This window comes from Camelus dromedarius, chromosome 16 (genome assembly GCF_036321535.1).
Source record: "Camelus dromedarius isolate mCamDro1 chromosome 16, mCamDro1.pat, whole genome shotgun sequence".
Taxonomy (NCBI): domain Eukaryota; kingdom Metazoa; phylum Chordata; class Mammalia; order Artiodactyla; family Camelidae; genus Camelus; species Camelus dromedarius.
In genome coordinates, this window is record NC_087451.1 from 14,970,955 (window position 1) to 14,998,894 (window position 27,940).

Consider the following 27,940-nt stretch of genomic DNA (forward strand, 5'->3'; position numbering starts at 1 on the left):
TAAATGTATATTCTGTAAAATAAAATCAGCACTTTATATGAACATGAAGGAACAAACATTCCTTCATGTGTACCTTTGTTTTTTAAAATAAACCAAGCTTTCTTGAGAATAATGACTTACATTTATTGGGAGTTTAATATGAGTTAAGAATTTCCATGCATTGGCTCCTTTATTCCTCAAGATGTTACTATGATGCAGATACTGTTGTTCCCCTAGTTGATAGATGAGACAGAAGTTCGAGAGTTTAAGGTTAACTTCCTTATGGCTATATATTTAGCCCTGTTGGGTAAACCTAGGTCATTCATGTCCCATGCTTTTCACCATCAGATCCCTGTCTCTCAAGGTGTTGTTCCACCTGGAACAGATTTAACCTGACATTCCCTGTTCCATGATACTGATACTTTGCTTCCAGCTAACCAAGAGATCATCCTCTTGGGTGGGCAAAGGCAAGATAATTCAAGTCCCTCTTCCTCCTGTGGCATCTTCGCTTTGCTCACGCTTATCAAATGAAAGTCAGAGTGCAGGCAAAGTCTCTCTGCTTGGCATCTCTCTCCCATCCCCTTACCCCTATTCGGGCACACTCAGAGCACATCAGCAAATATACTGTCCATGTTGAATCTGCCAGGTATTGAGAAGACTCTCTCCTTCCTTGACGGCACCCCCAATCTCTACAAATATTTCCCTTGGAGCGCTCTCATCTGCCTTGATGGTGAAGGGAGTAATGAAGCAGTAACATTCCCTGCCCTGGGCAAAGATTCTCTCTTCTCCCTTCTTTTCAATCCCCTGCTTCAGTAGACTGGAGGGATGGAAAGGTGTATATCTGCCATGTCAGGGGATATCATATCTGAAGTGGGTCTATGAAATGGTCTTTTTTTTTTTATTGAGTTATAGTCATTTTACAATTTTGTGTCAAATTCCATTGTAGAGCACAATTTTTCAGTTATATGTGAACATATATATACATTCATTGTCACATTTTTTTTCGCTGTGAGCTACCATAAGTTCTTGTATATATTTCCCTGTGCTATACAGTATAATTTTGTTTATCTATCCCAGTCTGTGCCTTCCCACCTCCCTGCCCCCTTGGCAACCACAAGTTTGTATTCTATATCTATGAATCTGTTTCTGTTTTGTATTTATGTTTTGTTTTTTTTCATATTCCACATATGAGCGATCTCATGTGGTATTTTTCTTTCCTTCTGGCTTACTTCACTTAGAATGACATTCTCCAGGAGCATCCATGTTGCTGCAAATGGCGTTATGTTGTTGGTATTTATGGCTGAATAGTATTCCATTGTATTAATATACCACAGCTTCTTTATCCAGTCATCTGTTGATGGACATTTAGGCTGTTTCCATGTCTTGGCTACTGTAAATAATGCTGCTATGAACACTGGGGTGCAGGTGTCATTTTGAAGTAGGGTTTCTTCTGGATATATGCCCAGGAGTGGGATTCCTGGGTCATATGGTAAGTCTATTCCTAGTCTTTTGAGGAATCTCCATACTGTTTTCCATAGTGGCTGCACCAAACTGCATTCCCACCAGCAGTGTAGGAGGGTTCCCTTTTCTCCACAGCCTCTCCAGCATTTGCCATTTGTGGACTTTTGAATGATGGCCATTCTGACTGGTGTGAGGTGATACCTCATTGTAGTTTTGATTTGCATTTCTCTGATAATTAGCGATATTGAGCATTTTTTCATGTGCCTTTTGATCATTTATATGAAATGGTCATTTTTGAATGAGACAACAGGATATATTCCAAACAACATCTTATTAAATTACACCAAAAATTTCAGGAAGATGGAGGGGAAAATAAAGGAGAGTAACTACTCTTAAGATTACACCAGAACTCTGCAACTTAGATAGGAAATCACAGCTCGGGTCCCAGCTTTAGAAAAGATAGACGCAACTCATATCATTGGTTAGCATTCCTCACATACCAAGAAAAAATAAGAAAAATGACATATTACCTACTTAAGGGTATTGAACACATAATTTTGCTTCTCAAAGGAATTAAAGCTTTTTCTTTTGCCATTATCTTTCCTTACTACTGTTAGAATTGAAAATAAATGTTCACCCAGGGGAGGTCTTGGTTATGCTGAATATAGCAGGTAGCCAGGAACAGGGCTCAGCTCATAGTACTCATTCAATAATTGTTTACAGAATAAATGAAAGAGTAAATGGGTGAACTGATGAATGAACAAAGAGTGTTAATGGAACAGGTAGAAGAGAAAAAGCAAAATGCTTGGTCTCCAGTTTTTATTTGTCCCTTCTCTGTCCATTAGAGTCTAAAAGGGCATAATTCCCAGGGATAAGAAGAAATTGAAGCCCAAAATGGGTAGCTAGATTGCATGGTGTTTCATTCCTTGGCTTGGATGAAGTCCTTTCTAGCAGCTGAGATGACTTACAGTGGAGACTGATAATCTTTGTGGATTCTAAGGCAGAGAGGTTGTAGTATGTAAGAGGAACAAACCTGTTACTTCTTGAAACACCACTTAGAAAAGGAACAGGAAAGAAGATGATTCTATGAACTTGAGAGGGGTCTGCCACCTCGGTTTTGGGCAAGATGGCATACATAGGCAAGTCTTGGTAAGAAACTCTTTGTTAGCACTTTTAAAAGGAAGTGATCACTGCAAGTCAGCATGGATGCAGCTAGGGCCAGTGAGGCTGGACCACCTCCACTTCCTCCTCTAGCATCCAAGGAACAGGGGGCTAGAAGAAGCTGTAGACCAAAGCTCTGATCTCCAGCATTTAATAGAAGTATCCCTGATCTGCTGGGAAAACAGTAAAATTCAGTAAACGGATGCACAATCTGTTGCAGGGCCGGCACATCGTGATGTGTGCCGATGCAAAAACAAAGACAACGATTTGACCCCGAAAAATCCCTTGGAGCCTTAATCCTCCCCAAGTTCCCCTCCCCCACTCTAGCCTGTCTCCTTTGAGTAGAGAAGTAGTCAGTTAAGCATGAATAAAGCTTCGGGAGAAGGTGCATGTTGCTTACCAAAGCACGGAAGGCAGATGACTCAGAGTCACCAGGAACTTAGGTTCAAGAGCCTGGAGTCAGCATAGGGACCCAAGTGCTAATATGAGTCAGCTTCTTCCACCCTCCTGCCCCTGTGTGTCCCCCACCTCCTCCACAACCTGATGTTCTGCTAACCAAGGGACAAAGGCCACTGTCTGTCACCTACCCAGTCCTGTGCACACCCACTAGCCCACAGGAAGCAGGGAGGAAGAAGGCAGTCATCAGAGGCATCCACGACATGCCCCTCCATCTCTCTGCTCTTACAAAGAATGGGGAAAAGCACTGCTCCCCACTTAGGGTCTTGTTTGTTGGGAGAAATCAGGCAGCTCAGAACCTCTCCATCCACCTACCGGAGGGAGACTGAAGTTGAAGGGGGAGGAATCCATGGTCTTCTCTTCCTTGCTTTCCTTAAAGCAACGGACAAGTGTTCCTGCTATATCCACCCACCTGCTCTCCAGAATATAGCTACCCGCAGCCCCACGGGAATAGGAGCCACACTGGCTCGCTTTGTCACTACCTGCAGGGTCCATACGGATGAAATGGGATGCAAACTGTTGAGTGACCAGACCCAAAGGACCTGGACAATGGAGCTCACCTCCTTTCTCTCCAGTCATGGGCTCCTCTGTCTACTCCTCAAATGCACCACACACATTCCCCTCTCCAGGTCTCCGCCCTTGCTGTTCCCTCTCCCAGGACACACTTCCCCTGATCTGTGCAGGTCTGGCTCCTCCTCCACAAGCAGGTCCCAGCTGAAATGATACCTGTTCTGAAGAGACTCTCCTGACTGGCTTACTCCTCCATCCATGGTTCTCCATCCATTCCTTTCCACAGCTAACCTCCGCTCAACCCTCAGGCGCTCTCCATCGCATCACCTTGATTTACTTTCTTCCTACCTTTTTAAAAAATTATTGAAGTATAATTGATTTACAATGTTGTGTTCATTTCTGGTGTACAGCATAGTGATTCAGAATATATGTATATCAGATTCTTTTTCATTATAGGTTGTTACAAGATATTGAATATAGTTCCCTGTGCTCTACAGTAGGACTATTTTACACATAGTAGTCTGTATCTGCTAATCCCAAACTCCTAATTTATACCCCCACCCTTTCCCATTTGGTAACCATAAATTTGTTTCTATTTTCTTCATATCTTTGAAATCCACCTCCTACTACATTGTCTGTCTGACTTCTTCACTACAATCTGAGCACCTGAAAAGCAGAAGCCTTGCTTTCCTTGTCTGCCTCTGTATTCCCAGCACCTAGAAAGTGCCTGGCACACTGTAGAAGCTCAGTCGACATCTACTGAATGAATGGACATCAGCCCTGACATTAAAGAAAGATTTCACTCCCTTAGATTATGTCCCGTACTCCTTTCAGTAACCATGTAAAGCTTTAAAAGCTTAAGGAAATTCCTTTAAAGTTCCGCTAGCTTATAATTGGTAGACTCTAGGACTAACACACGCGCTCTGATTAGATCAAAGGTTCCTGCTCTTGTCAACAGAAGAGGGGGTTAAAATTTTATTTTTAGTAGGAGAATATTTTCTTTGCAAACAAACTGGAACCCCATTATATAAAATGGATCAAAACACAGGTGTTAGAACCATGATGAGGTATCACCTCACACCATTAGTATGGCAACTCTCAATGATAACAGACAATAACAAATGTTGGTGAAGATGTGGAGAAATTGGAACTCTTGGGCACAGTTGATGGGAATATAAAATGGTGCAATGGCTGTGGAAAACAGTGCATCTGGAACTATTAAAAAACTATATTTTTTAGGCAGTTCCTGAAAAAATTAAAAATGGATTTACCATATGATCCAGCAATCCCACTTCTGGGTATATATCAAAAAAATTGAAAACAGGGTCTTAAAGAGATATTTATATGCTCATGATCATCGCAACGTTTATTCACAACAGCTAAAATGTGGAAGCAGCCCAAGTGTCCATGAACAGATGGATGGATAAGCAAAATGTGATCTTTGCACACAATGGAATATTACTCAGCCTTCAAAAAAGAAAGGGAATTATGATGTAATGCTACAAAATGGGTGAACCGTGAAGAAATTATACTAAGTGAAATAAGCCAATCATCAAAATACAAACTCTGTATGATTCCACTTACAGACAAGTTACCTCGACCAGCCAAATTCATAGAAACAGAAAGTAGAACAGTGATTTCCATTGGTAGGGGAGGGGAGAATGGGGAGTTATTGTTTAATGGGATAGAGTTTTAGTTTTGCAAGATGGAAAAAGTTCTCTGGATGGATGGTGGTGATGATTGTACAGTGTGTGAATGTACTTAATACCACTGAACTGTACACATAAGTGTTCACGATGGCAAGTTTTACATTATACGTATTCTGCAACAATAAAAGGAAACTGAAAATGCCACACAGGTGCCTAATCTGAATTTGGTGGGAGTGGAGGTGGGAGACATTCACCTCTACCTGGCTCTACTAGGGTAACCAACTCATCTGAGAGTTAGCACTGAAAGTCCCACATCCCAGGAACCCCCTTAGTCCCAGGCAAACCAGGATGGTTGGTCACCCTACCTCTCAGTCACTAAGCCACCGTGGCGTCCTGTGCAGGGATCCTGCAGCACAAACTTGAGGTGACAAGATACAGCTGCATTCCGTGGAACACACTGCCCTGCCTCTGGCTCCCCCAGCCCGATCCAAAAGAAACCTGTCCCTCAGTCCCACTCCTGGAGTCAGTCCTGGCTGAGCGGAGAGTCCTGTGCCACTTCCTTGGTTGCTAAGGATCTGATCAAGGTCCCTGTGCTGGGCAGGGGGCAGGAGCCTTCAGCTCAGCCTAGGTGAGGGGTTCCAGTCCAGTCCTGGCTGGTGAGGCCCAGCCATCCCAGGATCCCTCTGGACCCAGCTCCCTACTAGGCCTGAGTCTTGTGCTCAGGGTGGACACAGCACAGTACGCCCACATCCCTATTCTGGCCAGCCCTCGAGTTGCTGGTGCTGAGACAGTCTCCCAGGCCCCTGAGCTCATGGTCCACACTTGAGGATGGGCTCACTGAGCGGGCTGACCCAGGCTCCCTGGGGAGGAGCAGGAGAGGAGAGAAAAGCCTCTGGTCTCTGGGCTTCTCCCACCACCCCCCTCAAGATATAAGCCAAATGTGAAGCGCAGAGTCATTCTCTGCCTTCCACTTCTCTTGGACTAAATGACTTAGTTCTCATATTTTAGATATGTCATTGGTCACAATTCCAAAAAAGCCACACTCCCATGCAATCTTAGATTTTTTCGATCTTGTGACTTCCTGAGCAGCAACTTCTTATAAAGGGGGCTCAGAGTCTGGATTTCAAGGAGCCAGAGAACCCAAGAGTTCTCAGCACAGCCCTGTTCCTGCAGCCGTCAGCCACCAGAAGGATGAGGGTCAGCCTGGCCACCCTGGCCTTCCTCCTCACCATCGCTGCCCTCCACTCTGAGGCCAGTCCAGGTGAGGCCTCTTCCTCTCATTGTTCTGAGCAGAGAACACAGTGGCTGGAAATTGGGATGGGGCTGCAGGGGGTGGGGGGGAGGCGGGGGATGCTACAGGGAGGAGATGTGGGTGGTCCAGAAAGGTGGCCCGGAGGTCCCTGCGAGACAGACAGCGTCTATACCAGGGGTGTCTCCCAAGTCCTGGTCAGAAGTTGCTTCTTCTCCTCTGGGGAGAGGACAGCTGCCTCTCAATACAGCTTTCCTGACCCTTGGTCCCCAGACTAGAGAGAGAGGCTGACCCTGAGCCCTCCAGGCTGTTGGCTCAGCTGTCTCCCAGGGACGCACAGGAGCCAGGCAACCGCAGAAACTGGGAGGGAGGCAAACACAAAAGATCAAACTGTCTTCACGGCTTAGATTTTACCATAATTGGATTGGTTGCCAACACTGAAAAATTGGAAACATTGAAAAATCTATATTGCCCATTTCTTTCACAAATATGGAAGATCAAGCAGACAGGCGCCCAGTTTCTGTGAGCTAACCTCCAAGGAACTGAGGTGGTGATGCTGTCCCTTTAGCCAGGGGGCGCTCCCCGGGCCTCCGGGGTCCCCACTGCCAGGCCGCACCCACCTGCTATCATCTGGCATGGGAGGGCATTTGAGCCTAAGACACCTTGTCAGCCTCCCTATAAGAGTCATCTCGTGTGTATCCAGCACAGAGCCACTCCTGGCATGTACGTGATAAGCTCTGACTCCCAGCTCACTGCCCTCAACAGGCATGGTTGTCTCTGCAGTGGGTGAGAGCCAGGGCAGAAGGGGGCACGGTGGGAGCCCTGGGAGGAGGTTTCCCCTGAAACTACTCTCCTGAGCGGAATTGCAACCAAATTCAGAGACAGAAAAACACTCCTTCCCAGGGCTGTCATTTAACATCGTGCCAGTGCAAGGAGTGATGGCTGTTTCCTGGGAATTTTGATTGCAAAAGAGTTTTGGGTTTTTTTTCACTGCTTTCCCCTAATTCCAGTTATTGTCGTGTGACTTGTCATCTGCAAATAGGATAAGGAGCACTTTCTTGCAGGGCTGTTGTGAGGGATGGAGATAAGCCACATCAGGAACTAAGCCAGGCACCAGGCTTTTAGCAAAGACTTAGTCCAGGTCTTCCTCGACCTATGATGGGGTTCCCTCCTGATAAACCCTTTGTAAACTGCAAACAACAGAAGTCGACAATGCATTTCATGCACCTAACATACCAAACAGCATAGCTTAGCCTCACCTCCCTTAAACACGCTAGGAACTCTCACGTAGCCTACAGCTGGGCAGTAGCATCCAACACAAAGCCTATTTTAGGATAGAATGTTGACTAGCTCGTGTCATTTTTTTTTTTGAACATTGTCCTGAAAATGAACAACAGACTGGCTGTCTGGGAGCAGACTGGTTGTCAGTGTATTGGTGTTAACTCTCGTGTCCCTGTGCCTGACCAGGGAGCTGCCCAGCATCCCGAGAGAGGACCTACCACATATCACGAGGCCAGGACAAGATCACAATTCAGAATTCAGAGTAGTTTCTACTGAATGTGTATTGCTTCACATCGTCGTACAGTTGAAAAATCCTAAGTTGGGGACCATCTATAAATGGAAGGGTTTTTTTTTTAAACATTTTTTATTGATTTATAGTAATTTTACAATGTTGTGTCAAATTTCAGTGTAGTGCACAATTTTTCAGTTATACATGAACATATGTATACTCATTGTCACATTTTTTTCTCTGTGAGCTACCGTAAGGAAAGGTTTTTTTTAACTTCAGAGAACAGCAAAAGAGAATGGAGAAACAGCTGGCTTCATAGTCATAAAAACAGAGATTCAAACTGAATTCATTCAACATATATATTAAAAGCCTACTCTGTTCCACCCACTTAGTCAACATGCTGGAGTACAGCAGTGGTGCAGAAGCAGACACATGTGCACCCAGGGAGCTTCAGTCTGGAAGTTCTGCCCTCTTCAGCTTGTGACCTTTTGTGCCCTGTTTGGCCTTCCTGACCCTCAGTTTCCTCATCTGTTCCACGGGGGTAATAAGGCCTTTACTGCACAAAAAAATGATCGGCATAGAAATCAATTTGCACAAGACCTGTCCTATTGATATTATTTGCCATTTTAAGGACAAAAGTTCAGAAAAGGTGAGTATCCTGTCTGGAGTCACACAGCTCTTGGGAGACGATACAAGGACAAGTCTAGCTTTCCTACCTCCAAGCCAAGGCCCTGCACCTCCGGGCAGAGCAAACCTCTTCCTTGGAGCCTCCCCCTGAGGCCTGTGAGGGAGGCCCTCTCATTTGCAGGGGACAGTCCCACCCTGCTGTAGCCCACTCTGGGCATCCACTAGCATTTTCATGTGGGAATTCCCTCTCAGCATTTCTCAGGAAATCATATGCTTTTGGGGCGGGGCGGGGGGGAGGAATTAGGTACTTTTATCTATTTATCTTTGAATGGAGGTACTGGGGATTGAACCCAGGACCTTGTGCGTGCTAAGCATGCACTCTACCACTGAGCTATATATACCCTCCCCCCAATAACATGCTTTTCTAAATCCCAAATCCTAAGAAAACTCAGTTGAGAAATTGGGAAAATGGGGAAAAGTATTGCAAATCTCCTTCAAGCTTAACACTCAACAGAGAGATGTTATTAATTTAAAGGAATTCACTGACATCAACAGCAAGAGCAGGAAACACTTGGCAGGTGGAGTTCAAGGTTAAGATCAGCATCTGGGGGGATCGGGACAGGAGCACGTTGGGGAGAGGTGGTCCTCAATGCAACAGCTTGAGGCTGTTGCCACGTTACAAGTGTGAGTTCACAGCTCCATCTGCTGCCAAGAAGTGCTAATGCGTTTATAGAATACACTTTAAAACTTTAATATAGTATACTTTATATAACTAATACTCTTTCATAAATTATATAAGTGGTGTTTCAAGAAGTAACAAGTTCAGGAAGCAAAATGTGTCCGTAAATGGGCAATTTTACCTGTGATTCTTGCTAGGAGATGTGGATATTATGTTGTTTGAATAACACTGTTCACTGACATTGCCCAGCATTTAAGTAATTGCTCTAGGCTAGAGCGCTTCATAAATGCTTTAACAGAAGAAAAACAAAGAGAAAATGCATAAATGTTGAATACTAAGGACAGGACACCAGATACATTTGCTAATTTCTATATTAAAATCTAAATTAGCAAAGCAATACCAATTTGAATGGAAGAGTCAAATTCAGGATAAGCAGACAAGAAATGCCCATCATTCAAAAAGGAAATGAGCTTACGTGGAGCATTAAGTACTCCAACCCCAACTTGAGGATGCATTTAGACATGCTTTCAACAATTTGGCCAACATCAATGCAAAATGGAAAACATGTTCTATGTCTGGAACGTTTGTTACAAAACAAAGACTACAAAGAGTATGCAATTGATTCTTCCTGTGTTTGAAATTTTATTTGAATTGAATAACTTTTATATTTTAAATATTAAATAGTTGGTTTTTTTCCATTTTTAAATAATGTTCACTGGCCCTTTATTTTGGGTTAATGTTCTCTTCATATTTTCCATTATCAACTGTCTGTATCTGCTAGAAAACATTCAATATGTTATTGAGTATATAATCTTGTCACTATACACAGAAACATCATTTATTATTACCGTCCTTTTTTTTTTAACAGAAAACCTCAGAAACGTTTAAAACAACTCTATTACGGAAAAGTGTTTCACTGTTTACCATGAAGTCACCCATTATTATTTTTAAAACATGAAAATAAAGTGTTATAAAAAAATATGGTACCCTGAAAACTAATACAATGTTATATGTCAATTTATATCTCAGTCTTTAAAAAAGACAAATATGGAATATAATCTATGATTTGAGAATTTCCAGGAATTCTGATTTCTGATTATCCCCAATCCTGAGGATAATCAGAAATTTGAAACCCTAGGACCACAGAGTCCCATCCCAGCCATGAGGAAGGTCTGAGAGGAGAGGCTGGGAGGGGCTGGCAGTGCGGGTGAGGAGGAGGGGAGATAATAGAGCAGGATCCTGTAAGATGGGGAGGAGGAAGAGCTGCCAGGGAGGGACCAGGACATTCCCTGCCAATGCTCCCGTCTTACCTCTGCCCTCCATCCTCACCCCCACCCCCCCTCACTTCCTCATCCCTGATGCTCTGCGGAAGAGAGATACTGGTCTAGGCTTTTTGTGGAGAAGCTTTTAGCATCATACAGCCCTCTGCCTTGCAGAACCAGCAGATAACCCGACTACCTGCTGTCTCTCCTACATTTCAAGAAAAATCCCACTCTCCTTTGTGAAAGATTATGAAAGGACCAGTGATCTGTGTTCCCAGCCGGGGGTCATGTAAGTAGGGTCCTGCCAAGGATGGAAAGGATGCAAATATGGGCACCAGGGGGCCTGGGAGAAGGAAGTAGGGGGGTGGGGCTCTCTAGGGACAGACGTGGGGAGGAGGGCCATGGGAGGGAGCTGCTGAGGGGAAGAGAATGGGGTAGTGGAATGGGTTCTTCTCCCTCTGGCTGCCTCTCAGTTCTCATCTTTCTCCTTCTTGCTCCACAGCTTCCTTACTAAAAAGATGCGACAAATCTGTGCCGACCCCAAGGAGGCCTGGGTGGAGAAGTACATCAGATACTTGGACAGTCAAAAGTAGCCGGGAGCAGTAGGACCACCACAGCCCAGGGAATGTGAGAAGAGGCCACAGGGTCACCCCCCCTCCCCAGCCAAATCTCTCAGCCCCCGGTGGTCCCTGGAGTTGTCCTGGCCTGAGTGAAAGGCCATTCTTGCTTTCCTGCGCTCCCCTGCTCTGACGGATCCACTCTCTCCTTAAGCTTTGCCATGATGATGCTCTGCCCTGTGGGCCCCAGGACAGCATCCCTCCTCCCTTTGCAGGCACTCAGGTGCTGAAATAAATCTGTGCTGTAGAAAAGGACCTGGTGGTTTAAATCAATTCTCTCAAGACAGTTATTTCTTTTATTTTACAGATACGTCTATGATATTTACTATGTACTAGGTGACTTGTAAACACTTCAGTAGGAGCTAATTTAAGTGCCAGAATGATGGGGGCGGAGTTAGAATCAGGAGAAGGACAAATGAGCAGTCCTCGTTCAGGGTCCTTAGATAACAATAGTGTGAATACAGGCAAGCTCAGTGGGGTGGTTTGTTTGCAGGTGGAGAGCTGAGGTGCCCACCTCACACTGCTCATCATTCCCTTTGTCTCTGTGGGTGCTGCAGCTCACCCTTCCTTGAAAGCTCTTCCCCACATCTCTGCCAGTTCCAACATTTCCTGTCCACCCCTCAAGACCTACTACAAATAGCACTTTCTTGTCCCTCTCACCCACTGATATCTTATAGTCTTTCAGTTGCTGCCCTGGCCCTCATCCATGCTGCCTAGTATGAAAATGACTGGAAATTTAACCATCCCCCGACCATCACCTCAGCTAAAGACAGAGGCAGGAACATGGCGGTGTTCTGTGGACTGTGAGGCAGAAAAGGGGGATTTGCCTCAGGACCTTTGCATATGCTATTCCCTCTCCGAGGTCTCCCATAATAACCACTCTTAACTGGCCAATTCCCACCCATCCCTTTGGTCTCAGATAAATGATCCTTCTTAGTATAACCACTTAGTATAAGCTTGGTCTCCAGTCATACCATTTTATAAAATCATATAACTAATCCATCATAGCTCTTATCACACTTGGTAATTATGTATTTATTATATGTGGTTATTTCTTTCATGTTTTTCTCCCTCACAAGACTGTCAGTTCCATGAGGCCAAGCAGCATTGGATGGGTGGTGAATCAGGAGGTGGAAATGCTTTGCTGATGTCCCAGACAGTGTCTCCTCACCCCCACCTTTACCCTAAAAAATGAGCTGGGTCAATAAGATTATACCAGGTTTCCAGGTTAGGGTGGAAATTATGGCCTGGGGGCCAAATCCAGCTGCCAGCTGCTTTTGGAAATAAAGTTTTAATGGAACACAGCCATGCCCATTTGTTTTCACATTGCCTGTGGTTGCTTTTGCCCTGCAAGTACAAAGCTGGGCAAGTGTGACAGAGACTTTACGTAGCCCACAAAGCTTTTAAAATACTTTCTAGGACAAATAGCTATGTTGGTATACAAACATCCCTGGGCAACGGGCCTCTAAGCTCCAGGTTTTCTTGTCCCCAGCAAGACCAATCCAGAAAGCTCCTATCGCTACATGACCAATTGGTTCTCCCAGCCCCCTCCTAACTTCTCTAAAAATGTGTGAAGCAACTTGGAGCAGGATCTCTCTCTCCACGGCGCAGCCAGGGGTGCCTGGCCCGATAATGCCTCTCCCGGGGCGAGGGCAGCTTGGGGGGCTGCTGTTTTTCCTCCAGAAGCTGAGCGTTGTGCCTGCACGAAGTGTCCCTAGTCCAGGATTTCCCCATCCTCTTACTCAACAACTGATAATGCAAAAATAAAAAAGATAAATGGCCTGCAGGTGGCCCTAGGACCTCACCAGTGACTCATCAAATGGGGACAAACTGGAATTGTATTGAAGCGTTTCAGACTACTTTTTGCTTCATGGAAGTCAGTAAATCCGTATTATTTGAGAAAAGCAACAGGTGCTGAATTTCCCATTATTATTTTCTTTTGCTGTTAGTTTATTTTATTATTTGTAAGGGGAGGTAGTTGTTTGTTTTTTCTGATATGTTTGATAGGCTCTTATTAACTGGCCAGGAATTTGGATTCAAAGATCTCTTTCCAAAGAGAAAGAATGCTTGGGGACAGGATGGAAATTAACGGTGTGTTCAGATCAAGGTGGCAGATCGAACTCCCAGATTTAGAACTGCTCCTGTCTTTCATCGTGAGGAAACCAAAGACGAGGCGTGCGTGGCAGGAGGGAAGATCAGTTATCTAGAGTTTGCATCAAATTTCTGGAAGACGGAAAATAAACAGAGTGCTATGAACAGATCAGTCACAGCAGAGGAGATCAGAACCCAGCACGCGTTCGGGCAGAAGGAGCAGTGGAGGCTTTGGGCCCTGGACACGGGTAGGGGAAGCAGAAACGAGAAGTGGGCAGGAGGTAGGAAGATCAGTCCGCAGGCAGCTACACACAGATGCCCTTGCCCCACTCATCCTCCACTGCAGTGTCAAAGTGAAATATTGCACCCGACAAAGTAAACCGGCAAGCAAGACTTTACTCAGGACTACTGCCAGAGGGGAGGCAGAATGAGCTCACCTCCACTGAAACAAAAGGCAAGAGAAGTTTTTAAGCAATCAAATGAAGTAGTGGAAAAGTACCGAAGGGCGTCAGGGGGACGCTGATGGATGGGGTGTGCCCAGCACATTGAGTTGTTCCTTCCTGAATGTGCAGATGTTTTTCTCTGTGATTCGGCCATCTGCATTTGCTACTTGGCATCCCCTGAAGTCAGGCTCCCGCTGTCCCACAGAGACTGGGAGGCTGGGGCGCTACCTTCCTCGATGATGACATTTCAAAGGGATGCTTCCCAGGTCCTTGAGAAGGATGTTCCTGGGTGGTAAAGCTGGCAAGAGTCTGGGAGGTGATTTATATATGTATGTCTCAAAGGGGCAGAGGAAGAATTTATACTCACAAGTTTTTCTAGAGTAAATGTTCTAAGAAGGGAAAGCCAGGGGACCAGAGGCAGAAAGAAGCCTGTCTGAGATTTGGTAAAGCTGATAAAACATGAAGGCCATCTGGGTCACAGCCTAGAGTTTATCCCTAAGAATTGCCCTAAATAGTCTTGAAGGGAGAGCCAGGGCTTCCAGTGGGGGCGGTAATCAAGGAAAGCCCCCATTCACTGCAGTTTGGGACGGGTCCCCGTCCTCCCCACACCAGCCAGCTGAGGTGACCCACCTAGGTGCACTCAGCACTCAGCTGGCCTCCGATTTGGAGAAAAATCCTACTAGGACAGAAGCCATGTTACCCCACCTACCCTTTCTAAATATGAACAAGAGAGGAGTCACAGACACAGTGGTTAACTTCTGACATTTAAGGAGGCAAGGACAGAAAAGGAGAATGGAGGGAGGGAGGGAGGGAAGGAGGAAGGAAGGGAGAAAATTTACTTTCACATGGACTTTCCTTGTCAGTGTTCTGACCTAAGCTGCTTTGACATCGCCAAGAGCACTGGTAGCCAGAAAGCATCTGTTTGCCTGCATCTAGTAACTTCTAAGGGACAAGCTCCTTGGGTAGAATTTGGCCAGGGAGTCCAGGGCTGCCGAGGGGCAGGTTGGTGACAAGGAAGGTGACTTGGCCAGGAGTGTTTGGTGCTGTCACCTGCAGCTAGATGATTGCTAGGGAATGGAGGAGGGCACCCCGAGGCTGTGCCAAGGAAAAAAGGAATGAGCAAGAGAAGGTCTGGGGTCAGGGGGAGGCAAGAAAAAGAGACCATAACATTGGGCTGCTCTTGACTGACTGAAACCAAGCAGCGGGGTCCTTAGGAGATGGAGCCTGAGGGGTGGCATTAGGAAGCAATGGCCTCTAATGAACAACCACTGTGCTACTAAGGCACTGTGCAAACTGCTTTAATCATCTTAATCCACCAGAATGGGAAACATTATCCCACTTATAAGTATGGAACTGAGATTCAGAGAGGTTAAGTGGCTTTCCCAATACTGCCCAGCAAGTAATGTCAATGGAAAAGTTCAAAAACTAGGCTAAAGAACCAGGCATCTTGGCTTCTCGTTTTTACTATTCCACTTACTTTTTTTTTTTTTTTTCCTTTTTGGATCAGGAACAAGTTAATCTCCCAAAATTTCAGTCTTCTTCCCTAGAAATGTGATACCAACACCTAACTCACAGAGTTGCAATGATGCACATGTAACACCCAACCCACAGAGATATTTATATTTCTCCTTCAAGCAATGGAAGCGATTATAACAAGTAGGCAAAAAAATGGGGGGAAAGGTGTGGAATGAGGATTGAGTGTTTTTATGCTTCGGTGTTGAGCACTCGACGGATGCTTCAGGCCCCAGGTCTCTTGGTCCATGGCTCTGTGATTAGACTCCTGCTTCGTGGTAAAAAACAACTCATCTCTCCAATCACTGGTGCAAGACCTAGGAGTTATCCTTGCCCTCTCACCATCCTTAATTCATGACTTTCTAATTCAGGGACCAGCAACTACGACTTGGGGTCCAAATCTAGCCACCACCTATTTTCGTAAAGCCAGTGAGCAAAGACTGATTGAAAAAAATCAAAAGAAGCTGCGTCGTCACCTACACCGGCAGCGGTGGAAGGGGCCGCTGTTCATTGCATCTGATGAGCTGGTACAAAACAGCTCCTTGGAGATGCCCTGACCAGGACCCTTTGTATTCCCCCCAGAGCCCCAGCAGGTCAGACAGACCCAGATTGTGCGTAGGGGAAGGGGGTCACTGTTGGGAAGCCCTTGTGACGTCAGCTGAAGCCTGAAGATAAAATACAAACATGGGAAAATAGGAAAGAGGGGGAAAGCACCAGAAATGGAAGCACCTATGACAAAAAGCAAAAAAAAGGGGTGGGGGTGCAGTTTGCCAACAGTCTACTCTATCTAACCTTCTAGAAAGCCAAACATGGAAGAAATTTTATCAATCCTTGACAAATAACGACTAACCATGAAAACACCTTGTAAGGCAGGGATTATGTGGCCCATTTGATAGGAGTGAAGAACAAGACTAAGAAAGGTAAACGGATTTGCCCAAAGGCACAGACTTAGTCATTTGAACAAGAGCTCTCAAAGGATGGGAAGTCACCTAGTTGGTTTCAAACATGAGGTTTACCGTGGACTCCAGGTGACCCAGAACAAGCTACTTGTCCTCCTCAAACTTCAGATTCCATATTTACAGTATCTCCAGGTTTGCTTTGTGGATCAAAAGAGGTAATGTACATAAACCCCATCAAACACAAAAATCATTTTTTCACTTCTCCTTCATGCAGGGAAGTGTGTTTAGCTGAACAATTAACAGGCTCTGGTAGGAAGTATGAGGTGGAGGGCAAGTTTCTGTGTCTTTCTTTAGTAAGAGGAAGAAAGTGAACGGCTTGGTGCCATGATAATATTTCTCAGCTGTAGCTCAGGTGCTAGGACTCTCTTACACATTTCCAGGTGTCTCCATCCACCCCGACACTCACGAAGGAGCCTGGGAGGCAACCTCTCTATCCTTCCTTCATCTTCAATGCGCAATAAATCCCCCAAGTTACTTGTTTCTCCCAAACACTTTATACCTCCAAATGGACCCATTTGTTCTATTTCCAGTGCATCCACGTTGGTCCAGGCCACCATCACCTCTCACCCGGCACATGGCTATAGCCTCTTGACCTCATCCTCTCAGCCCTTTCTGTACAGCTGGCTATTTTCAACATGTTTCTCCCTTGCTTCGACACTTCAACTGCCCACCATGACATTTATGACAGAAATGTAAATTCCTTCGTCTGTCTGACAACACTCAGCACCGGGTGGCCCCAGCGTTTCCCTCCAGCCCCTTCTCCACCATGCTTGCCCTCCTCCCCGCTCTCCGGCCAGCTATTTTCCCCAGAGTCACTAGGATTTTTCTTGTCTTGGAAAGTGTTTCCATTCAAATATAATTGCTTTAAAGATGTGGTGTATATAGGACAGAAATAGACTCACAGACAGAGAATACAGACTTGTGGTTGCCAGGGGGGTGGAGGGTGGGAAGGGATAGATTGGGATTTCAAAATTGTAGAATAGATAAACAAGATTACACTGTATAGCACAGGGAAATATACACAAAATGTTATGATAACTCACAGAGAAAAAAATGTGACAATGAGTGTGTATATGTCCATGAATGACGGAAAAATTGTGCTGAACACTGGAATTTGACACAACATTGTAAAATGATTAAAAATCAATAAAAAATTTTTAAAAAAAAGATGTGGTGTATATATATACACACATGCATACACATACACAATGGAATACTATTCAGCCATAAAAAAGAATGAAATAATGCCATTTGCAGCAACCTGGATGGACCTAGAGATTATCAGATTGAGTGAAGTAAGTCAGAGAAGACAAATGTCATATGATATCACTTACATGTGGTATCTTAAAAAAAAAAAAGATACAAATTCTATTTACAAACCTAAAATAGACCCACAGACATAGAAAATAAACTCTGGTTATCAAAAGGGAAAGGGTGGGGAGGGATAAATTAGGGGTTGGGGATTAACAGACACACATTACCATATATAAAAAAGATAAACAACAAGGACCTACTGTATAGCACAGGGAACTATATTTAATTTCTTGTAATAATATATAGTGGAAAAGAATCTGAAAAGAAAAAATATGTATGTATGCATATGTATACCTGAATCACTTTGCTATACACCTGAAACTAACATTGTAAATCAACTACACTTCAATAAAAAATTTAATATATGTAATTACTTTGAAAAGGTAAAATCATAACTCTCATATAAATATTTTTAAATATTTATTTTTTTAGATTTTATTTAATTTTATTTAAGATTTTATTTCATTCATGGCTACAGTCTGAATGTTTGGATCCCCCCAAAATTTGTATGTTAAAATTCAAACCCCCAAAGGTGATGGTATCAGTACATGGGTCCTTTGGGAGGTACTTAAATTATGAGGATGTAAGTCAAAACTTACTACCCCCATGAATGGAACTAGTTCCTTATAAAAGAGACTCAAAACCTAAATGTCCATCGACAGATGACTGGATAAAGAAGCTATGGTATACTTATACAATGGAATACTATTCAGCCACAAAAACGGACAACATAACGCCATTTGCAGCAACATGGATGTTCCTGGAGAATGTCATTCTAAGTGAGGTAAGCCAGAAAGAGAAAGAAAAATACAATATGATATCACTTATATGTGGAATCTTTAAAAAAAAAAAAAGAGAGAGACAAACTTATCTACAAACAGAAAGAGACTCACAGACATAGAAAACAAACTTACGGTTACCAGAAAACAAAAGGGGTAGAAAGGGATAAATTGGGAGTTCGAGATTTGCAGATACTAATATATATAAAACAGATAAACAACAAGTTTATACTGTATAGCACAGGGAACTATATTCATTATCTTACAGTAACTTACGGGGAAAAAGAATATGAAAATGCATATATGTATGTTCCTATATGACTGACATATGTGTTGCATACCAGAAATTGACACAACATTGTAAACTGACTATACTTCAATAAAAATATATATTTTTTAATTTTAAAAAATAAAAGAGCCCCAAAGAAATCCCTAGCCCTTCCCACCAGGTGAGGATACAAGGAGTCTGTGACCCAGAAGAGGGCCCTCCCCTACCCAGGCTGGCACCTGACCTCTGACTTCCAGCCTCCAGGGCTGTGAGAAATAAATTTCCCTTGTTTATAAGCCACCCAGTCTGTGGTATTTTGTTATCGCAGCCCAAACAAAGACACATTAATTAACGAGGGAAACAGCAAAATGTTACTATTCCAGTTCAGAGGAGAATTCAGACATGACTATATATTTAAAAAATACAAAGGATCGCACTGAAAAATTACTGGAACTAATCGATGAATTCAACAAGGTTTCAGGATACAAGACCCACGTGCAAAAGTCAAAGCAGCAACCGAGAGACAGGGCATGATGAGTGGGAACTGCACATCTGACCCTATTTAGGAAGATCAAGGAACAAGGCAATTAAGTCTAGCGCCCAGAGTGGGCTTGGCATTTAGGGACTGGCTGGCTGGCTACGGCATTTCTGGTCAGGCAGGGCGTTTACAGGAACCCTGAAGTTCGGTTTGCTGAGCTGGCATCCAGGCAGGAGTGGCCCTATCGGGGGCCTAGAAATTTATTCCAACACATCACAGTGGCCCTACCAAAGAAGTCATCACCTTCTTTTTTACAAGCGTGTAAACTCAATTCAGAAAGTTTAAGTGACACTTGCGGCCAAATGAGTCAGGAATGTTACTGCAACAGTTAAGTCTTGAGCTTTGGAGTCGGCTTCCTGGAAGGTTGCTTCTGGTTTGTCATCTGTCCCTCACTGCCTGGTAGAGACTCAAGGACATTTTGTAAATTTCAACCCCAGCTAGAAGTAAACCCGGACCAGGGACTGGGCAGTATTCCTGTCCGTGTGTCCAGGCAGTCACGGTATCCTTTCCAGCTCCCAGGGGTGGGGGTGCCTCTTCTATAACAGGGTTCCTCTCCCCTATATCCTCCCTGCTTGCCAAGGAGAAAGGCCCAGATCTTAAAATTCAACCTCATTCCCTCCCTACAGACGATGGGGCTTGGCTTTACCACATAGCTTTGCAAAAAGCAGCAGTAATCCAACCACATATCTTCTTAAGAGCGGTTTGTTACTTTTAACGGGAAAGACATGATTATCAAAGGATCAGAGAAGGCCAGATCCCAGGCAGGGATGGGGCTGGATGAGTCAGAGACTCTGCTCTGCTCCTCTTTGAACCTCCAGGGGCCCAAAGACAGGAAATGCTTTGGCAAATATTGGGGAAAGGGCGTGCAGGAAAGAAAAGGCTGGTAGGAAGCTGAAGGGTCGGCGTGGGGCTGCTTTCTGTGATGCTGAGGCCCAAAACTGGGCTGGCCAGGCTTTATTAAAAAATGAGCCCAAAGAAGGGTCTCGGGGACCTTGACGAGGTTTCTCTCCCAGCACATGCCTGGGAGCAGCCTTGAGGAAGCCACCTGTGGACCACTGTTTGGCATCAGTCTCACTCGCAGGAAGAGAGACAGGTGGCCCCGTGGTGTACACAGAGCCCTGTGTGTCATCAGTGGGGACAACCTTGGGAGCAAATTATAGAGCAGCTTTAGCTTCGGTCTCCTGATAATGTCTTCAGTTTTGAGGGCTAGTTTTTCCTCCACCCCTGGATAAAATTCAAGGCAGTCTCCATGATTTTCTCAGATGTTCTCTCAAATAACAACCACCATTCCGCCATCACTTAAGTCCCAAAACACAGTGTCAACAAAAATAAATAAATGATTCTGTAGATTGCCTTTTTGTTTTGTTTACAGTTTCCTTTGCTGTGCAAAAGCTTATTCAGTTTAATTAGGTCCCATTTATTTCTTTTTGCTTTTATTTCTACTGCCTGGGTAGACTGCCGCAGGAAAACACTGCTAAGGTTTATGTCGGAGAATCTTTTGCCTATGTTTTCTTCTAGGAGGTGTATCGTGTCTTGTCTTATTTTAAGCCATTTGGAGGTTAGTTTTGTATATGGAGTGAGGGAGTGTTCTGACCTCATTCATTCACATGCAGCTGTCCAGCTTTCCCAACACCACTTGCTGAAAAGACTGTCTTTACTTCATTGCATATTTGTTACCGAAGGCAAGTACGTGTCATCCCTTGATGCTGGGGGGTTGGCTCCTGCCCCAGGTTCAGATCATGTCCTTCGGGGCGAGGCCTCCTTTATATTTGCCTCGTTATCCGCATTAGGGGAAAACTGATCAGATATGGTGACCAGGTTGAGGTATGTAAATGGGGAAACACATTATTGGCCATACATCTTATCACTTATACCCGGTTGTTACACAAGCATTGTACATGTGCTTTTAGCAATAGACATAGAGAAAGCACTGTTATACATCATGAGCAGTTATACTCCGTGACAACTCCACTAGAGAACTCTCTTTCTACCCTAAACATTGAGGCCAACAGTGTGGTTGGAAGTAAAACAATAACTTTCAATATTGATAGGGAGACAAACATCTGATAAACAATTCAATTAGAAAATAAAGATGAAAAGCCAGTAATATTTCAGACAAAACCAAAAAATTATAACCAAATTCACCAGTTAACTCACTCCTGTGTAATCAATCCTTTTCACTAAGTTTTACTAAATCAGAGTTTATTAGACTTTTAAAAAATATCTTACCCAGTTCACCAGTGTAATTTAAAAGAAACCTGTACTTGTGAAAAAGTCCTTTTTATGAATTTTTTTGTATATATATATTTTTTTAATTGAAGTATAGTCAGTTTACAATGTTGTGTCAATTTCTGGTGTACAGCATAATGCTTCAGTCATACATGAACATACATATATTTGCTTTCATATTCTTTTTCACCGTAAGTTACTATAAGATATTGACTATAGTTCCCTGGGCTATGCAGTATGAACTTGTTTATCTATTCCTTTTTTATGACTCTTATTGAAGATGAAGCAGTTTTGCAAAGTGTCAGCCTCACTGTTTATGAATGATAAAAAATTTTAAAAGGCAAGGTTAAAGATCAGGCTACAACATTTTTGACAAAGAAGCTTAATCAAGTTGCTGTGGCATACAACATTTTAAGAAAACTAGAACTAGAGTTATGGCTGATAGCATTATACCAGGATATATACCTAAATTTCAGAAACCTCCTTAAATAATTTCCAGAGTATCTATATTAATAACATTTATCTGTACAGTATAATCTGAGGAGGTTTATCACTCACTTGACAATGCCATGTAATTTAACACACCAACCAATCCTAGTTAGTTTAATATTTTTCTCTGAGATGTCTCAGGGGTCCTCTGAAGCCTCCCAAAGTTAGCTGAAGTCAAAAGAACTTTGATTAGAACTTCATAGGTTTGGCAACAACATCAAAAAGTTTCACACAATCTGTTATCAGAAATATCTGTTATCACAAGCAAGTAACATTGTTCTCTTAACAGAGAGGAACCCAATCTAGTCCTGCATCAGTCTTCTTTTAATAACAAAATCCATTTACCTACTTAAGTTTAATCTAACCTCAGCCCGACCATGCACAAAACTCCTTTTTTTAAGGCTCTCTTTCTACAAACTTTCTGCAACTTTCTGTATCCATATGGGTTTGTCCCTCATTTATTTTTCATCTAGAAACAGCCAGCTTTAGGGCAAAATCATTTTTTTAACTCAAAACGTATAACCTACTTTCCTACTGTGTACTGAAATGTTTACTTTATTATTTTTAGTAAGTTTAGTGACATATTTACATTAGATTCCTCAACCCTTAAAAGCTTTAATTTCTAGTGCAAAGAAGCAATTATGAACTTCTACATTAGCGTTTGTAGATTGGCAAACATAAATACCAATTATAATTTCTAGAAACATGTGCTTTTCATTCAAAAAAAAAAATCTGTGTGGCACCAAACATGTTTAATAATAGTCCTAAACACCTTTATAGTTTCTCTGTAAAGGGAAACCAATATCCAGTAAATAATGTTCCAGTATCTTATTTGGTTTAGGAATGACCTAGGTATTCAACAAACTTCCATCATTTAACTTAAGTTAGCCCAGCTCTAAAATTTCAAGTTACCAAATATCCGAAGAGATCATTTTTAAGTACACGTTCCTAAAACAGAACTATTTCCAAAGAGTTCACCCAAAAGCTCTTATGTTATCTGCATTTAATTTACTTATAAGAATTTTGTCATGCCAAGTTAACTGATTTTTTTTCTTCTTGACAAATTCTGCAACAGAAACATGAAACTATTAACCGTCAATAAACCTAGGGACAGTGAGACATGCCTGTTGATTATGCTAACAAGCTTAAACCAGTTTTAATATCAGATGTTAATTTATTATTGAATATTTCCTAGATCACATGACCCTGGAATTTGTTGCCTAGCCTCTTTAATACTTAGAAGTATTTAATTTGTAAGTGCTTACTTTTAAGTCAGTTAAATAGAGCTGTTTTACATGTTAATTTTTACATAAAGACAGTGGAACTAAAGATCTCACAGCTTTTCAGCCTGAGTTTTTAAAAAATCTTTTTCCTTGAGAGCCCAGGTAGATCACTCTATGCTGTATGTATCTCTCTGAATAAATCTACCTTTACTCATCCGTGGCTGGCACTTGAATTCTTTCCTGCACGAAGCCAAGGACCCACACTTGGCGGGGCACGTCCCAGGCACCTAGCTGAGGCCTGGGACACGGCTCTCCTCAGGCCTCACATCCATTTTTTCCTGCATCAGTCCAACAAACAAAAGTGTCACCCAAAAATTCCATCTCCAATCCTAGACAGGCCTCCAAACAGACTGGCCCGGGTCTCAAAAGAGAGCGGACCCAAAGTGGCTCCCGGTGAGCCCAGAATGGCTCATTCCCCGCAAAGGAAGGAGCCCAGATGAAGCGGGTAGAATTTTCTATCCTTCCCACAAGCCAAAATGATACACACAAAACACAAACAACAAATAAGCTGCGGTTGCACAATCAGAGGAGGTGTAGTCTAAAAATTCCCCTTCCACTCCCAAATGGAGGCCTCCAAACAGGTGGCCCCAGCTCTGAAAAGAGAACAGACCCAGAGTGGTTCACAATGAGCCCAGAGCAGCTCACTTCCCAGTAGGAAGGAGCCCAGACGCAGTGGAGAGAATTCCCAGCCTGCGCCAGCTGGAGCGACTCACCCTCAGGCGGCGGCGAACGTGGACCCGGCTCCCGCATCTCCAAACAGCCTCGGGCTGCAGGGTGGCTGGCACCTGTCGGGGAGAGCCTCTCCCGGTTCCCTGGAGCTAAGTGAGCTGCTAGGACTCAGGGAAGGGGCTGCCCCCAACTGGGTTCGACTTGCCACGAGAACAGACTCCTGCGCTGTCTTGCCAAAATTGTTGTTACCAAAGGCGAGTTCCTGTGCCCAAGGCACCATAAGGCCAAACAGACTGAAAAGCCAGAGTCTGGAGCAGAGAAAGGTTCATTGCAGGGCCAAGCAAGAAGGACAGGGTGGCTCATGCGCAAGAAAACACCAGACTCCTCGAAGGATTTCGACAAGGCATATTTAAAGGCCAGGTGAGGAGGGGTCACAGGCTGCGTGATCAGCTCGTGCACAGTTCTCTGATTGGTTGATGTCCAGGTAACAGGGCGGTCAGTACTGATGAGCCCTAGGCACCGAGGTCTGGGAGCCACGTGCTCTTGGTCATCAAGTAGTTAATTTCTTCCTTTTGGTGGTGGTTTTAGCATCTGAAAAACCCGGGAAATACACATGATATGCTATCACCTGAGTACTTCAGAGGGGAGCTACAGCGGAGGATATGGGGGAAGGGTCTGTCCTGGGAAGGCCCCACACAGTCTTGCTTGGTTACATATTCTTGCCTCCTTTGTCAAAGGTTAATTGGCCGTAGGTGTGTAGGTTTATTTCTCGGCTCTCTATTCTACAAACGATGCACCTGACAAGGGCTCAATTTCCAGAATGTGCAAACAGCTCATACAACTCAATAACACAAAACCCAATCAACAGTGGGCAGAAGACCTAAACAAACAATCCTCCAGTGAAGACAATAGGCACAATTGGTCAATGAGCACATAAAAAAAAGCTCATTATCGCTAACTATCAGAGGAATGCAAATCAAAACTACAACGCGGTATCACCTCACACCAGACAGAGTGGCTGTCATTTTTAAAAATCCACAAACAATAAATGCTGGAGAGGGTGGGGAGAAAAGGGAACCCTCCCATACCGTTAGTGAGCATGTAGTTTGGTGCAGCCATTATAGAGATGGAGATTTCTTAAAAAACTAAAAATAGACTTATTCCATGATCCAGCAATCCCACTCTTAGGCATATATCTGGAGGGAACTCTAATTCGAAAAAATACATGCACCCCAATGTTCACAGCAGTACTATTTACAATAGCCAAGACATGGAAGCAACCTAAATTCCACTGACAGATGACTGGATAAAGAAGCTGTGATATACAAACAATGGAATACTACTTGGCCATAAAAAGGAATGAAATAATGCCATTTGCAGCAACATGGGTGGACCTGGAGATCGTCATACTAAGTGAAGTAAGCCAGAAAGAGAAAGAAAAATACCATATGATATCACTTATAATGTGGAATCTAAAAAAAAAAATGACACAAATGAACTTATTTACAAAACAGAAACAGACTCACAGACATAGAAAACAAAGTTATGGTTACAGTAGGGGGAGACGGGTAGTGGAGGGATAAATTGGGAGTTCAGGATTTGCAGATGCTAACTACTATGTATAAAATAGATAAACACCAAGGCCCTACTGTATAGCACAGGGAACTATATTAACTATCTTGTAATAGCCTATAATGAAAAAGAATATGAAAAGGAATATATATATGTATGTATAACTGAATCACTATGCTGCACACCAGAAATTAACACAACACTGTAAACTGGCTATACATCAATAACAAACCAACCAACCAACCAACAAACAAATAAACGAAGTTTACAAGGCCACGTGAAAGCCTGACTTTGATCTTGCCTCAGTGATAACGCTGCACTCACTCCCTCCCTCCTCGGGGCCCCTTACAGATGGAAAGCCTGCAGTCCGGGAAGAAGGCATTTGCCTTGTGCTTCACCTGGCCTCGCATCTGTGACCCTTTCAGGGTTTGTAGAGTGGGAAGATAGAAACCGTCGGTCTCATACGAGTCCCCTGATATGAAGCACCCAGAATCGGCAAATCCATAGAGACAGAAACATGGATTAGCTGTTGCCAAGGGCCGGGGGAGGAGGAAATGGAAGCGACTGCACATGACTACAGGGTTTCTTTTGAAACCACCCACCAGAAATGGTATAAAGATTACTTCAAAGTGAAAACATCTGAGCTCCAACAGACACAGAAAGAAATCTTATCAGAACTCCCCTTACTGACTAAAGCCTGAGCTTTACCACATAAGCAGCCACAAATCCCACCTCCAGGACATTCCCAAAAAAACTGAGCTTCTTTAGAAACCTTTCATCCTTGGAAGCCCTGACCTCTTCCCCCTGCACCCCACTAAGCTGGTATATAAACATTTACCCCCTAGTTTTTCAGAGAACTTCTGTCTCTAGAGCTACTCCCATGTTCATAATTTACTCCAGTGGCTAAAATTCAAAATACCAGCCACACCAAGAGTAGGCAACGATGTGCAGCAACTAGAACTCTCACGTAATGCTGGTGGGAACGTGAATTTTTTACAACCACTTTGGAAAACTGGCTATTTCCTAAAAAGTGAAATGTACGGCTTACATACTACTCAGCCATTGCACTCCTTGATATTTGCACAAGGGAAATGCAAGCCCCTGTCCACACAAAAAGGGCCATGAAGAAACCGGTGGCAATGGATACGTTCATCGTCTTAATTGTGGTGCTGGTTTCGTGGGTGCGTGCATCTGTCAAAACTCACCAGATCTCACAGTGTAAATATGAGCAACTAATGATCTGTCTATTCTATTTCAAAAACGCTGTAAAAAAAAATAATAATAATAAAGCATGTCTCTCATCAAGAAAAAAAATGTATGTGGTTTCATGTGGGCCTCTGACAGGTCAGGAGCTTAGACATGAGGGATGAAAGAGGGCAGATCAGAACCCTGAGGAGGACATGAAAAGGAGCCCAGGAGTGGGGGATGGAAATTCCTTTACTTTTAGTCCCATGTGACAGAAAGCCGGCTTCAAAGGTCCTAGAGAAAAACAAAAATAGCTTATTGGTTTATGTACTCAAATCCTCAAAAAGAGCAAACACCAGCAGAGACTCGGAGAAAATGGGTCGTGGGACAGAGGACTCCCCAGCACTGTGGGGTTGACTCCACTGGCTCTTCTGCAGATGCACGGGGACAGAGCTGCACCCACAGAACCTCCCAAGGGAACTGCCTGTCCCCTTCTTTAGAAGCTGAGAACTACTGGGGAAGGACCCAGCTGCTGAGCTCGGGAGACGGGGCCTCACCTGTGACAAAGGACTGACAGAGCTCCGTAAAACCTAACAGCTGCACGAGCAGAGAAGTTCCCTCAGAAAAGGAAGGCAGAGCTTCCAGAAGAAAGAAGGGTGCTGGAAAAAAAAATTAACATAGGTAAATCCCCCTATTTTATTTTTTTTGGTAAAACAGCCTCTTGGTCTTGAAGTATTGATTGCCATGTTAAATGTTTCTGCTCATTTTTTCATTATGTGCATGGTGTGGACACACGCAAAACATGCCTTACATTCTATCATTTCCATGCTTTGCTTAAAGGATATCAGAAGACCTCGGTTTGAATCCCAGCTCTGCCCCTTTCGAGCTGTGCGAGCAAATTACTTCACTACTCTGTACCTCCGTACCCTCATCTGTAATAGATGACAACTGTTCCTATTTCACAGGGTCGTAATGACGATATAAAACATTTTTTTAAACAGTAAGTGGTTCACATCTTATTACAACTATATGTTATTACTATTTGCAGTAACCTCTAACTAGAATGTTCTTCCTTCTTTCTCTGCATTTTCAAATCAGATACAGTCTAGGCCCAGTTTTTGAGACCCAGTTCAAATGCCATCCCTTTCATGAATTTTTCTCATCAGCCGAATCTAAGGGATCTCTCTCTCCTTCCTCTGAAATCCTGACTGAGCAGCAAGGCCCTGCAGCTCTGGATGGCAGGGACCTTCTCAGTCCTCTCCATCTCCACCTCAACTAGAATAGAAGCATCTTTACCAATACTTACAGTAGTCTTTCTTAACAAGTACTAGTTTAATTAAAAGTGATGTCTAAATCCCCCAACAAAGAAAAGCTCTGGACCAGACAGCTTCACTGATGAAATCTACCAAACGCCTAAAGAAGAATTAACACACCCAACACTTCCAAAAT

General features: G+C 43.6%; 1 protein-coding gene and 1 long non-coding RNA gene across 3 annotated transcripts; one reads left to right on the forward strand and one right to left on the reverse strand.

Moving 5' to 3' along the window:
• Positions 1-120: 120 nt before the first annotated feature.
• LOC135323196 (uncharacterized) lies at positions 121-27,899 on the reverse strand. Of its 2 annotated transcripts, XR_010384453.1 has the most exons (4): positions 27,798-27,899; positions 27,049-27,150; positions 26,748-26,785; positions 121-212 (listed from the first exon to the last, which is right to left on the reverse strand). It is a non-coding gene; the product is annotated as an uncharacterized LOC135323196 (long non-coding RNA). The 2 variants fall into 2 exon arrangements; XR_010384452.1 differs by lacking the exon at positions 121-212 and having other exon boundaries at positions 25,959-26,785.
• On the forward strand, positions 6,331-11,413 carry LOC105097865 (regakine-1). Its single transcript, XM_010990501.3, has 3 exons — positions 6,331-6,477; positions 10,718-10,832; positions 11,046-11,413. Exons 1-3 carry the CDS (start codon positions 6,408-6,410, stop codon positions 11,134-11,136), a joined length of 276 nt encoding a protein of 91 aa, XP_010988803.1. The 5' UTR covers positions 6,331-6,407; the 3' UTR covers positions 11,137-11,413.
• Positions 27,900-27,940: the final 41 nt, after the last annotated feature.

What these genes read in the sequence shown, in the direction of transcription:
- LOC105097865 (XM_010990501.3), top strand. Translation starts at nt 6,408, where the DNA reads ATGAGGGTCAGCCTGGCCACCCTGGCCTTCCTCCTCACCATCGCTGCC. An exon ending in CCACTCTGAGGCCAGTCCAG is followed by an intron (nt 6,478 to 10,717) that starts GTGAGGCCTCTT and finishes TCTGCCTTGCAG; the next exon opens with AACCAGCAGATAACCCGACT. An exon ending in TGTTCCCAGCCGGGGGTCAT is followed by an intron (nt 10,833 to 11,045) that starts GTAAGTAGGGTC and finishes CTTGCTCCACAG; the next exon opens with CTTCCTTACTAAAAAGATGC.